At 32.7% G+C, this 14691-nt stretch overlaps 1 protein-coding gene across 1 annotated transcript in view; it reads left to right on the top strand.

Annotated features, from left to right (window-relative positions):
* Positions 1-14691, top strand: part of TOP2B (DNA topoisomerase II beta) — a 52797-nt gene that overhangs the window by 17582 nt on the left and 20524 nt on the right. Inside the window, 15 exon segments of the mRNA XM_049766083.1 lie at positions 637-775; positions 1116-1273; positions 1432-1557; positions 2960-3070; positions 3150-3255; positions 5126-5235; positions 5742-5834; positions 5926-6040; positions 7897-8018; positions 8403-8551; positions 9072-9303; positions 11312-11446; positions 12040-12240; positions 13511-13706; positions 13849-13940. Of these exon segments, the coding sequence (XP_049622040.1) occupies positions 637-775; positions 1116-1273; positions 1432-1557; positions 2960-3070; positions 3150-3255; positions 5126-5235; positions 5742-5834; positions 5926-6040; positions 7897-8018; positions 8403-8551; positions 9072-9303; positions 11312-11446; positions 12040-12240; positions 13511-13706; positions 13849-13940 (2085 nt within the window).

Genomic DNA, 14691 nt, shown 5'->3' on the forward strand with positions numbered 1-14691 from the left:
TTTGATAATGAAAAATAAATGACTCCAACTTAGAGATTTCTTTTTTCTTTTTGGTATAATATCTTGTCAATGCAAGTGTCACATAATATATAATGTATATAATGTAATCTTTTTTTCTTTGAAATACACTTTTTAATTGAATTGTCATGAAATAGTTAACAAATTGCTCACGATTGAGTTTTAGTTTAATGTAATCTTTACTGCCAAATTTTAAAGCTAAGTTCTTGGATTTATCCTAATATTTCCTTTGTACTATATCTATTAATGAATTTAAGACTTGTATTGAGGGATATTTCAATGTAAACCTAAAATTTCTCATTTAGGAAATTCTTTTGTTAAAGTAATGTAAATAATTTTAGTTTCTTTTAATTATAACTGAAGTAACAGCTTATGAAGTTATCTTAGTATAATTTTTATACATAAAAAGTTAGTCATTTATTCTGAATTTATACTTTAGAACTGTAGGTCATGTGTGTTACTGCTTGGGCTAGTTTTAAGATGGACTAAAATTTACTAGAATGCATCATAATGTATTATTATACCCTGTAAATTACTGTGTACATTTTAGTAGAACATTAATTTTAGCCTGTGTTGGGAATTTCAGGCTTATTTTTATATCATTACTCTATCTTTCAGGCATCTAACTGTGGTATTGTAGAAAGTATCCTGAATTGGGTAAAATTTAAGGCTCAGACTCAGCTGAATAAGAAGTGTTCATCAGTAAAGTATAGTAAAATAAAAGGTATTCCCAAACTGGATGATGCGAATGATGCAGGTAAGATTTATACATTTGATACAGTTTTAAAAGGTTGATTTAAGTTTTGTTCAATTTAGAAAATTTTTTTCCATATATACATTATATTTTTGTATGTAGAATGTAATTTTATTTTATTAAAATAGCCAGATATATTAGGGATTACTACTGTTAGCAGATGGAAATTCAATAGTTTTTAATATTTAAACGATTTAAATTAAATTAATTAAATTAAATTAATATTTAAATATGGAGGATAATTATACATTCTTTCACCATGATCATTAAATTACTAATTTTCTCACTTTTTTATTATTGGTAAGATGGAGGAATTTGAATTACATGTCATTGTTATTCTTAGGTGGCAAACATTCCTTGGAGTGTACACTGATCCTAACGGAGGGAGATTCTGCCAAATCACTGGCTGTTTCTGGATTAGGTGTGATTGGACGAGATAGATATGGGGTCTTTCCACTGAGGGGAAAAATTCTTAATGTACGGGAGGCTTCCCATAAACAGGTATGCCTCTTTATATCTATATAATATCTAGTGCATATGTAACATGTACTGATACATATATGAGATACTCATATGACAATTTAATACCAGAATAGATGATTTTTAACTTTTGATTCACTCTATTTCCTCACTTTAAAATTCTTTTCCTTTTCATACAGATCATGGAAAATGCAGAAATAAACAATATTATTAAAATAGTTGGTTTACAATACAAGAAAAGTTACGATGATGCAGAATCTCTGAAAACTTTACGTTATGGAAAGATTATGATTATGACTGATCAGGTGGGTTTGAAAATTGTTGCATTTTTAAAAATGTTTATCATTTTATGGATTATCCTTTGATTATTTTATGAAACTTTCTCTAATACAGTGTAACTGAAATGGATAAATTGTTTTAATGGTAATATTTTTTTTGAAACACAGTTACATAGCTAATTTATCGGATAATCACTTTTTGGTTATTTTTCAAAGGGATAAATATTAAGAATAAAATACAGTCATATTATAGAATTAAAGCCTATGATAAGTAGAAAGAATATGATGAAATTTGCAAGTGATCAAGAATAAACATGTAAGATAATGTTAACATTTATTTTTGGTATCATAACTTGAAGTTTATAAAAATTAGAATTTGAGGGGCCGGAGCAGTAACTCAGCGGTAGGGCATTTGCCTTGCACGTGGCTGACCCAGGATGGACCTTGGTTTGATCCCCGGCATCACATATGGTCCCCCAAGCCAGGAGTAATTTCTGAGTGCAGAGACAAGAGTAACCTCTGAACGTCACCAGGTGTGACCCTCCCCTAAAAAATTAGAATTTGAGTTGTAAATGGTAATAATTAGAAGAAAATTATGAAGTTGAAAATGGAAGAATTTTTTGTATCTAACTGCTTGAATCTTTTGTACTCTAATTGAAAAATTTATAGGTAGGGGGGAGGTGCATGGGAAGGAGAGTGGGCAGACATTTGGCTTCCGGTTTCCTCCTTGATTCTGGAGACCAGCTCTTGCCAGGTATAGGGTTTTTCTCCCCTGGACTTCAGTCTTTCCCTGGGCACTAGTCTAGGTGGACTCTATAGGGGTCAACAGGCTTTCCCCCTATCTCTCCCTACACTAATGGGAATGTACTCTGGGAGGAGGGCAGGCTGTTCTAGCACTGGTTTATGTTGGGACAGTCAGTGGAAATTTTTTCTCCTTGTTTTCATATTGATAGTATTGTGTGCATATATTCTATATATCCATAATATCCATCTTGTATTGGGACCTTGATACTGCCCTACAAAGCTCATTTCTAATATTTTACTGCCTCTGTCCCAATCCTTACTTCCCCCCATCCTCCCATGTAGGTGCAGGTAATGACATGAAGCTCACCACATAGAGTGATAAGTGCAGTTAGAGAAATAACTACACTGAAAACTATCATAACAATGTGAATGAATGAGGGAAAAAGAAAGCCTGTCTCGAGTACAGGTGTGGGTGGGGTGGGGTGTCGGTAGATTCGGGAAATTGGTGGTGGGAATCCTGCACTGGTGAAGGGGGATGTTCTTTACATGACTGTAATCATACAACTACAATAATATTTGTAATCATGGTGTTTAAATAAAGATAATTAAAAAAAAGAAAAATTTATAGGTATAAAGGTAATTGTATTTCATAAAATTACAGCACTTTTTGGTAACATTTATGTAGGATCAAGATGGTTCTCATATAAAAGGCCTGCTTATTAACTTTATCCATCACAATTGGCCATCACTTCTGAAGCATGGTTTCCTTGAAGAATTCATTACTCCTATTGTAAAGGTACTTTAATATTAATATATTTCCTATACTGTTTTTTTTACTGTGGTAGAAGAACTAATTTTTTTTAACTCTATTTAAGGCAAGCAAAAATAAGCAGGAACTTTCCTTCTACAGTATTCCTGAATTTGATGAGTGGAAAAAGCATATAGAAAACCAGAAAGCTTGGAAAATAAAATACTACAAAGGTTTGTGTTTTAAAATATTTAAATTTTGAGATAACTCTTTGGGCTGAGCATATGCTGTACATATAAGGGGTCCAGGCTTTATCCTAGGTTTCTTTTGGTCACCAACAACACTTTATGTAGTTTCCTAGCATCATTGGTTATCGCTTCCTCTTAAATTTAATTTTGTGAAGTTTTTACAATTATACATTTTTATGAGAACATTGTAAAACTAATTTAAGGTTTATTTATTCTATGCTTCAAAAATAGCTCTTGCTGAATTTTGAAGAATTAATATGGATAGTTTTATTAAAATTTTAGTCTTAGGGGGTTGGAACCGTGGCGCGAAGCAGTAAGGCGAATGCCTTGCCAGCACTAGCCTAGGACGGACGGACTGTGGTTTGATATATGGTCCCCCAAGCCAGGAGTGATTTCTGAGCACATAGCCAGGAGTAACCCCTGAGCGTCACTGAATGTGGTCCAAAGAACCAAAAAAAAAAAAATGCTAGTGTCTTAGGCAGTCATTTTTAATTTTTTTTACATCTGCTTATGGAACTGGTACCTACTGGCTGTTAAAAAAACTCAAATCTATAGGTCTCTTCCAATTTGCTTTAACAGTCATTGTTTCATGCTTGATTTTTGTTTTATATCATCTTATCATCAATTAATTAGTTTTATGTAATCTTCATACTTGTATTAATATCTTGTGCTTTAATATTTATCTCTGAAAATATTTTAAAAGGTATTAAAATACTATTATGAGTAATCTCTTTAATAATCTCAATTTAATGTTATACTTCTCCTGTTTGTATTAAAATTAATTTTTTGAGCCATACAAATTAGATCTACACATTACAATTAATGGATATGTTAATAAGTCTTTAAATCTTAATAAATTATGTTTCTTTTCAGTTTTTTGCAACTTTGTTCAAAAATATTAGTCTTATATTATTTATCACAGTTTGATTTTGTGGATTATTCCTTGTATTTTTGCTGAATATGAAGCATTTTTTTTATCTCTTATTTTCTGTTAACTATTGTTAAGAATGTAAGTTTGATTAGATTTTGAGAACACCAATGTGACAAAAGCATTTAATAGGTAGTAGAATGTTTGGTGTGTTTCAGTTGTCTTTCTTTGCTTATTAAAATCAATCAGTTGGGACCTGAGCAATAATAGGGCACTTGCCTTGCATCGGCACTTGCCGATCCACCTTTGATTCACAGACCAAGAAAAAAATCAAAATAAAATAAAATAAAAATAAAATTAGTTAGTTAGTCTTGTCAGCTTGATTCATCAGCTTATTGCCTTTTTTAGTTAGTTTATTTTGGGGCCACACCTGGCCATGCTAAGGACTGCATTCAGGTATTGCAGGGTCCCTGTTGGTTGCTAGAGTTGGAATCTTGGTCAAGACAAGCACCTTATTTGCTGTACTATCTTATTGGCCCCATGTGCCTAATAGTGGTAAATAGTTATTGGGATTTATGATTCACTTAATTTTTTTTCAGTTTTACTGAGGTATAATTGACAAATAAAATGGAAGAGATGATATGGTATACATGATTTGGTATTATGTATATATTATGAAATGACTACCACAGTCAAACAACTCTTCCATAAGTTCACTGTTTATATATAGACTTATTTTTAGATATTTTAAGTATACTATACAACATTAACTATAAGTACTATGTTCCCCCAAACTTATAACTGAAGGATGAAGCTTTTTGATAGGCTGTCTGTCCGTTTCTACCACTTTTGGCCCCTGGCAGCCTTCACTCTACTCTTTTTATCTCATAAGTTTGACCTTTTTAGATTTTGTAGTTTTAAGTGGGATCATCATATGGTATTTATTTTTGTTTAGACTTACTTTTACTTCTATTTTAAAATTTTCAGGGTTGGGTACCAGTACAGCTAAAGAAGCAAAGGAATATTTTGCTGATATGGAACGACACCGAATTTTGTTTAGATATGCTGGTCCTGAAGATGACGCTGCCATTACATTGGTAATAAAGTTATTCTTAAAACTCTTCCATAATATTTACCTCTCATTTGCCAAACATTTCTTCATGCCCTTAATTTCATATAGTAAGTTTCTTTGGAAATGTCCAAACTAATGAATTTTAATCTGTTCCTTTCCACCTTTTCCTCTACTCTCAGGATGATGCCATGCTTTCTTTTTGGTTTTGGGTCACACCCGGCAGTGCTCAGGGGATACTCCTGGCTCTATGCTCAGAAATTACTCCTGGGAGGCTCGGGGGACCATATGGGTGCCGGGATTCGAACCGATGACCTTCTGCATGAAAGGCAAACGCCTTACCTCCATGCTATCTCTTCAGCCCCAATGCCATGCTTTCATAGTTCTTTAATAGTAGGATATTTTTTATTAAAAGCTTTTAGAAAAGCACCTTAATGTCTCAGAAATTAATGTTATTTGCCTATGTAAAGTTTAATTTTATTCTGAAGTTAATCTTACTTTTAATGAGTACAGTAATTATCTGGAATTTTTCAGGCATTCAGTAAGAAGAAGATTGATGACAGAAAGGAGTGGTTAACAAATTTTATGGAAGATCGGAGACAGCGTCGGTTACATGGCTTACCAGAGGTTAGTCACAAGAGTGGTGGTCTGGGGGAAGAAAGAAGACTAACATTCATGGAGTAATAATAACAGTGTTGCTATATAACTTTTCTCTTAGCAATTTTTATATGGTACAGCAACAAAGCACTTGACTTATAATGATTTCATCAATAAGGAATTGATTCTCTTCTCAAACTCAGATAATGAAAGATCTATACCATCTCTTGTTGATGGTAAGTAATTTTTATTTAAAAATTTTATTTAAAAATACATTTTGTATGTATTTGGGAATATTTTAATTTTATTTTCTTCAGGTCATCCTTATAATAAACTAAAACACTATGAGGTTGTTTTTAAGATATTTGGGAAGGACTGACATGCTTTATATTCTGTAATTGAATCATTTAAACCCTTGAGTTCTTCAGGAAAATGAATATTTTAAAATATTATTGATTTATTGGTTCATAATATAATAGAATTTCAAGGATTTTGCATCACTTACTTATTTCATTATTTCATTAAGTCAGGCTTTATTCATTTAGTCCCAAATGGCATGATTTTATTATTAATGGTAGAATAGTATTCTATTGAGCAAACTACAGCTTTTTTTTCCCTATCATCTGTTAGTGGGCATTTAAGTTGATTCTATGTTGTTATTCTGAAATAGATGGGCAAATATTCTTCTGAATTAGTACTTCAGATCTATCAAATATATGCTTAGAATTAGTATTGCATAATCATGTAGAATTTTCATTTTCTTTTTTTGTTTGTTTTGTTTTTGTTTTGGGACCACACCCAGCAGCGCTCAGTGGTTACTCCTGGCTCTATGTTCAGAAAACACTCCTGGCAAGCTCGGGGGACCTTATATCTTGATCTTATAACTATATCTTAATCTAAGTTAATTATAATTTGATCTTCTTAGATACCTAGACTTCCATGTTAGTTATTGTATATCCATTATTATTTTTTATTATTTTTTGGTTTTTGGGTCACACCCGGCAGTGCTCGGGGGTTATTCCTGGCTCCAGGCTCAGAAATTGCTCCTGGTAGGCACGGGGGATTATATGGGGCACCGGGATTCGAACCGATGACCTCCTGCATAAAAGGCAAACTCCTTACCTCCTCCATGTCTCTGTTATATATTCTTAGGACAGTACCCATATTTTATTATCAGTTTTTACCATCCTCTTTGGCCCACAGTGATCATGAAAAACATAGCATATTCTGAAAAGATCACTGTACTCATTGACTTAGGGTAGAAAATTGATAAGAAAAAAAGCTTTGTTTGAATTATCTTATGCAATTCTTTGGATCACCTATTTGAAAGGTAATTTCTGTTTTACTGAGGAAGACATTAAGGCCTAATTGATTTGATAATTTACTCAAAGGCATGTTGTATATGGCTAAGTTAAGAAGAGAATCCAGGTTGAGATTCTACAGTTTACATTAAATTTTATTAATTGAGGTAACATTGATTTACAAGATTGTAAATATTTTAAGGGCACAATTTCACACCTTTTCCATTACCATACCATATTCACCACCAGAATACCACTATATCTCCACCACAGTCTATTGGTCCCTCCACCCTTTTTATTTTCTTTCTGGTAACCTCAGTTTTGTATTCAGAGTTTTAAGGCTTATTTTTGTTTTAAAGCCTGCCTTTTCTTTTTAGGGTTTTCCTTATCTGGGATACTCTAAAATAATTTTCAGGGTCATTCATAGTTTTCTGTTATAACCAGAACTTGGGGTATATGAGGTTAATAAATTTCTGTGAAAGGAATTTGCTTAAGCCCTGGATTTGTCTTTCAGTTGATACTTGACTTTTGGAATAGATTGAGTTGATACAAACATAGTTTGGTGTTTGACACCCAGCATTATGAAAGTAAATAAGAATTAAAAATCATAACAATATATGCTCAAGTATATATCTCAAATATCAATTTATTTTTTAAAAACAAATTATACCTTTGCTCTTTTCCTCCTGAATGTATAACAAGTTTGTGACAAAACAAACAGAAAACAAGAACAACGCATCTATTATCTTGAGTAATATTTTTAAAAGAGGATCGATTTTTTTTAAATATAGGCTTTAAACCAGGCCAACGAAAAGTTTTATTTACTTGTTTCAAGAGGAATGATAAACGTGAAGTAAAAGTTGCCCAGTTGGCTGGATCTGTTGCTGAAATGTCTGCTTATCATCATGGAGAAGTAAGTATCAAGATCAGAATTAGTGGGGCGGGAGAGATAGCACGAAGGTAGGGCATTTGCCTTGCATGCAGAAGGATGGTGGTTTGAATCCTGGCATCCTTATGGTTCCCCAAGCCTGCCAGGAGCGATTTCTGGGTGTAGAACCAGGAATAACCCCTGAGCACTGCTGGGTTTGACCCAAAACAAAAACAAACAAACAAAAAAAGATCAGAATCAGTTGAGAGCTATACTTACTGGCATGAAGAATGAAAATTAAGTGTACTAAAAAGTTTCCTTTTATAAGGTCTTTAGAAGTGTGAAAAATTGAGTTTGAACTTTAATAGTTAGAAGATAGTAAGAAAACTTTTTAATACGAATGTTATTTTTTCTGTTCATATTCTGTAGCAAGCACTGATGATGACAATTGTAAATTTGGCTCAGAACTTTGTGGGGAGTAACAACATTAATTTGCTTCAACCTATTGGCCAGTTTGGAACTCGGCTTCATGGTGGCAAAGATGCTGCCAGCCCTCGTTACATTTTTACCATGTTAAGGTAACCCTTTTCTGATATGATGGTATGAAGTTCTGTTTCAAGTTCATGGGAATCAGTGTTTAGTAGAATTGCAACTGTGTAGTGATATGATTGCTATGTGTTCGATTGGTGGTGAACGTTCCAAGTTATTTGATTGCTAATAAAATTATGTTTGTTGATCTCAGTTACTAATAGACTTACTAGTGAAGCCAGTTATAAGGAGGTTCTCCTTCACCCACTCCAAGTTTTACCTTTTAGATTGAAGGTGAGTTTAATGGTTAGTAAGAATAAGAGGAAACCTTTGAAAAGCTATTTAGCAATACTAATAATTTAGGTATGTAAGTACATAATTACAATATAGTTGTTTATGAAGGAAACCTATTTGGTAATGGTTAAGTACACTTTATCTTTAAACATTGTAATAAACATTTTTGAAAATTTGTTCTTTAAAGGATTTTAGAAAATCTTTAACTTGTTATACAGTTTGACGTTGCATTTTCTAAAATTATGAACTCTTCCCATACTTTTCTTTTTCCATTAGCTCTTTAGCAAGACTCCTTTTTCCTGGCGTGGATGACAACCTGCTTAAATTTCTTTATGATGATAATCAGCGTGTAGAGCCTGAGTGGTATATTCCTATAATCCCCATGGTTTTAATAAACGGTGCTGAGGGCATTGGTACTGGATGGGCTTGTAAACTACCAAACTATGATGCTAGGGAAATTGTGAACAATGTCAGACGAATGCTAGATGGCTTGGATCCTCATCCCATGGTAATTCCTTAGAACATTTCTTTTTTGTCATTATTAACAGTGATAGTGCAGAAACTATAAAGTTTATTTTAGAAATAAGGGAATGCTTTTTATTTTATAATGAAATAATATGACACTAATGATGGTAAATGTATATCCTGTATTGTAGAAAATAATAATTAGAAGTAAATATTGTGTAGTTAGGGATTTGCTTACAGTAAAAGAAAATTTGGAAAAAGCTGAGCTTATAGGGAGGAAATATTTTTAAAAAATTTTAAATTCTGTATTTCAGGCTTTAAAATGTCTAAATTATATAGAGAATAATTTTATGAAAAATTATACATAATTTTTTTGGCCAGAACGGTGGCACAGGCAGTAGGGCATTTGCCTTGCACACGTTAACATAGGACATATTATGGTTCAATCCGCCTGGCCTCCCATATGGTACCCCATGCCAAGAGCGATTTCTGAGCACAAAGCCAGGAGTAACCTCTGAGCGTCACTGGGTGTGTCCCCAAAACCAAAAAAAGAAAAAAGAAAAGAAAAAGAAAAATTATACATACATTTTTTCAGCAAAATTTAGAATTACAAGAGTGCCTTAAAAGCACGTTTACATATGCATATTTAAAGCATCACTATTTAAAAATGTTTTTAGGCTTTGTCCCTTTTTTTTTTTTTTAACATATTCACTATGCTGAGCTCTGTCCCCCTTCCACATAATTCTGTTTTGTTGTTTTTGGGGGGAGGTCACACCTTGTGGTGCTCAGACATCATTCTTTACTTGGTGGACCATATGCGGTACCCTGCACCTAACCTGGGTTGGCCATGTGCAAGGCAAGCATCTTGCCCATTATACTGTCTCTTTGGGTCCCACCCCAATATTTTTACAAGAAAAGCCTTAAAAAGAGTTCTCTCTCCAACATGATTTAAAATTATTGTCATTTTTCATGCATTTCAAGTATATTTTTATTGTAAAAACAATAGTGTTCATATAGAAAATAGTAAAATGAGAGAAATACCTTGTAAAACCACCATCATAAAACAAATTTAATATTCTTTATGTATTTCGATTCAACTTTTATTTTTGTATTTTAAATGAAATTTAAAATATCAAATTTCAAATGTTTATTCCTAAATAACTAAAGGATTAAAATATTTCCAGCAGAAGCATCAAACTACATTTGAATTAAGCAGCATAATGCTTTTTTTTTTTATAACTGAAAGGTAAAATATTTCTAGGCATGTTTTTTAAGTATAAACACTTATGCCTTTTATGTGTATCTATGTGCATAAACATGTACTCAACATTGAACCACATATATGATACTAAGCAGTGAATTTATAAACAAGAAAATTTTTCTTTTAAAATCTACGAGTTGGAGAGATAATGCGGTGGGTAGGGCATTGCCTTGCCTCCAACAGATCTGGATTCATTCCTAACAGAATATGTGGTTGTGTCTTCTGAAAGCCTTGAGCACAGTTGGGTTGGGTCCCACAGCAATAGGAAAGAAAAGAAGGGTAATCAGTTGTCTGTAGGGGATGATGAGTAGCATATGTATTAATAAATGGAAGGAAGAGATAACTTTGTACCAGAGCTAGTAGAATGAGCGACAGTTGAGAATATTTCAAATTTTCTGGGAAAACAATTGAGAAATAGTCTAGAAGGATCATTAGAAAAGTTGAAAGGTAAACTTAGTCAATTTGTTTAATATTTTTAATCTAGGACGCAGTTTAAATTTAACAGTTTAATTTTGGGGAGAAGGAGGTTTGTAGGCATTCCATTTAAAAAGTAATATTCTAGGAAGACAAGGGAAGATGGTAAGATTTTGAGATTGTGAGAAGTTCAGAATTATTTGTCAAACTGAATTCATATTGAGTGATTATTTGGAGCAGTCATTAAGATGGACATATTCAGGTGTTTGCCAAATTTAATGTCAGCAGTATAATCTCTGGGGCATTTAGATGTGATCGGCATTTACGTAAGAAATAAGGGATTTAAATTTTTTTTTTTTTTTTTTATCTTTTGCAGCTTCCAAACTACAAAAATTTTAAAGGGACGATCCAAGAACTTGGTCAAAACCATTACGCAGTCAGTGGTGAAATATTTGTGGTTGATAGAAACACAGTAGAGATTACAGAGCTTCCAGTTAGAACTTGGACACAGGTTAGTATAATATATGAACTACATATGGGGATGGCATTGCATTAAGCAGTTCTTTCTAATAAGAATATAGTTCCGTGATTGTCCTAAGTCTGTATAGTATTAAAAAATTCATATATAGGCTGGGATATAGCTGAGAATATATTTTATGTATATTTTGGTTCATTAATAAAATTTGTGTTTTGAATATTCAAATGATAATGTAAAGGTTTAAAAATATTTCTAAATGTAGAAACTAAACTAGGTTTTATATAATATATTTTTATCTCTAATAGAACAGAATAATTTGTAAGAAATAGTGTGCAGAAAACCCTTTTATCGTCAGTAAATTCATCTCAGTTTCAGCTGCTATCAACATAAACGCATATCAGTTTTACTTGGTATCATCCTTTAAAAACTCTTAGTTGTCTCCTTGCCCTTTGGAGTATGATCAGTTTATAGCTATTAACTTGAATATTTTCTCTTGTCTTGCAATCCTCACACATAGTGATTGAGCAGGCGGTGGTAGAGAATTTTGAGTTGAGAATTAAAAAAAATAGTATGCGAACATAATTGGGACCATCACAAAAATATGACTTACTTTTAAATCTTCATAGGTATACAAAGAACAGGTTTTAGAACCTATGCTGAATGGAACAGATAAAACACCAGCATTAATTTCTGATTATAAAGAATACCATACTGATACAACTGTGAAGTTTGTGGTGAAAATGACTGAAGAAAAACTAGCACAAGCAGAAGCTGCTGGATTGCACAAAGTTTTTAAACTTCAGACTACTCTTACATGTAATTCCATGGTAATTGATTTTCTACTAATTTAACCTCTTTGCATGCCAATTTGTTTTGAATTGTAATTGATTTCAAGTTGTGAGTGGCTATAGTCAATAAGTTCTTTCCCTTCTATGTTTACTAAAGAATTTAGATACTTTGCTTTTCTACTATTATTTGCTACTGTTTTTATTTTGGGGGAGCAGTCACACTGAGCAGCGCTTAGGGGTTACTCTTACCTCTACGCTCAGAAATCACTCCTGGCAGACTCAGGAGTGCTGGGATTTGAACCACCATCCTTCTGCTTGCAAGGCAAACGCCCTACCTCCATGCTATCTCTCTGGCCCCTATTTGCTACTCTTAATTTACTTAAATTTGTACATTTTGACTTGAACATGAAAGATAATTAGATGCTCATATGTACTGGCCACAAAGTATAAGAGTGATTGTTATAGGATTTTCATGTGCTTTCTTTACTAGTATTTTTATTGTGGTCTATATATTTCTTTGTAACTTTAATCTGCCCTATTAAAATTAAGTATTTGCGTTTATAATAATTGGAGGGAATGTAGAAAGTAATTATTTTATTGCCTTTGTTCTTTTGTAGATTGGCCTTGAGCATGGGGAAAAAAAGAGTAAAGAGGGTTGGGGTGATAGCTCGATGGGCTGGGTTTGATCCTTAGGACTATGTAATCCCTCAGTGCCAGGAAATAATATTTGAGCACAGAGGTGAGAGTAATCAGTCTCCAGCATTGTCGCGTGTGGCTCAAAAACTCCTTCCCCAGCAAAAATAATAAGAAAAGGAAATTCAACAGTAGCATAGAGACCCAGAAAAAAAATGCCAAATATGCCAAGGCAGGCTGAAGAAAAAAGAAGAAAAAGGACAGAGAAGTAACACTCCTCAAATAATGTACTTTAAGTAAATCACAGCACAAGATTTATAAAAATAAAGAGACAAACATGAGAAGAGGGAACTTTCAGAATTTAAAAATATAGTATTATTGTTTTTAATTTGAATACATGATTTTAGGAATTTTATAGTGCTTTAAATAAAATTTCTTTTTAAGGTCCTAGTTTAAAATTATTCCTATTTAAAGTATTGTTAAAGTTTTGGGAATTGAGTTTATTTTTAAGGCATCTCTATAATAATTCTAAATAATTTTGGTTCTCTATAATGTCTTTAATGATTGATGTGTTTATATAGTACATTTTTTATTTGAAATGCATTTAAAATGGCATACAAGTTAATAATTACTACTAAGATGTGTGTAATGTTCAAATATTTTGTGTCTTGCTCAGGTACTCTTTGATCATATGGGATGTCTGAAGAAGTATGAAACTGTACAAGATATTTTGAAAGAATTCTTTGATTTACGATTAAGTTATTATGGTTTACGTAAGGAATGGCTGGTAGGAATGTTGGGAGCAGAATCTACAAAGCTTAATAATCAAGCTCGTTTCATTTTAGAGAAGATACAAGGAAAAATCACTATAGGTAAGATATAACCTTAAAATTTTGAATGTTAATTAAATGGAAAAAAAGCTTTATTAATAGAAGACTTTTTTATCAGTAGAATATAAACAAATACAAATTGAATCTCTTTTCTTGATCCTAACTTTATTTTTCCCTCACATAGAGAATAGGTCAAAGAAAGATTTGATTCAAATGTTAGTCCAGAGAGGTTATGAATCTGACCCAGTGAAAGCCTGGAAAGAAGCACAAGAAAAGGTAATCATTTGCAGAACAAGATATTCAGAGAAGCGTTTAAAAGCAACTTTCAAAGCAAAAAAAAAAAAAAAAAAATCCCAACCTGTAAATTAAAAATTTCATATTGTTAAAAGTGCTGAGTTGTCTGTCTGGAGACTGAAGTCTTCTGTTTATCCACAGAACAGATACAGTACAGGAATTTGCAGTGCACACCCACCACAAAGCACTTTGCCAGTGTGACTCAACCAGGGCCTGGAGAAATGACTCCAGGTGTGAGAAGGTAGCTCAGTCTCCTTGGCCTTTTTTTTCTGAGCCTGCCATTAAAGGGTGTTGTGGTGGTGGTTTTTGTGATGTGCATGTACATTATGTGGGAACTACACTACTAGCACATAAATCATTTCACACTGGTCAATCTATGGTCACGATATGGTATCTAGTCACCATTCTCCTGATCTGGTTTTGGTTTCTGCTGGGAAGACTTAGTTCAAAATGTTCATTAATATAGTCTTAATCATGCACCAAGTCTGTGCTTAGATCTTTTGCCAAAGATTTAAATCTTACTCTGTTGGATTAAAGTCTCATATTTTATTCAGTTGTCCATGTTAGATCATGAGGTAACGAATATTTGATGAATGAAATACTGAAGCTTTGAGATTCCTCTCAAGAACTAGTTTCTTCCTGTTGTGTATAATTAAAAGAAAAAAATTAAAGGCAGCACAGCATTGTAATTGAGAACACAAATAGGCAAAAGGAAGAAACTGAGTAATTTTTT

Source organism: Suncus etruscus, chromosome 20 (assembly GCF_024139225.1).
Source record: "Suncus etruscus isolate mSunEtr1 chromosome 20, mSunEtr1.pri.cur, whole genome shotgun sequence".
Lineage (NCBI taxonomy): Eukaryota > Metazoa > Chordata > Mammalia > Eulipotyphla > Soricidae > Suncus > Suncus etruscus.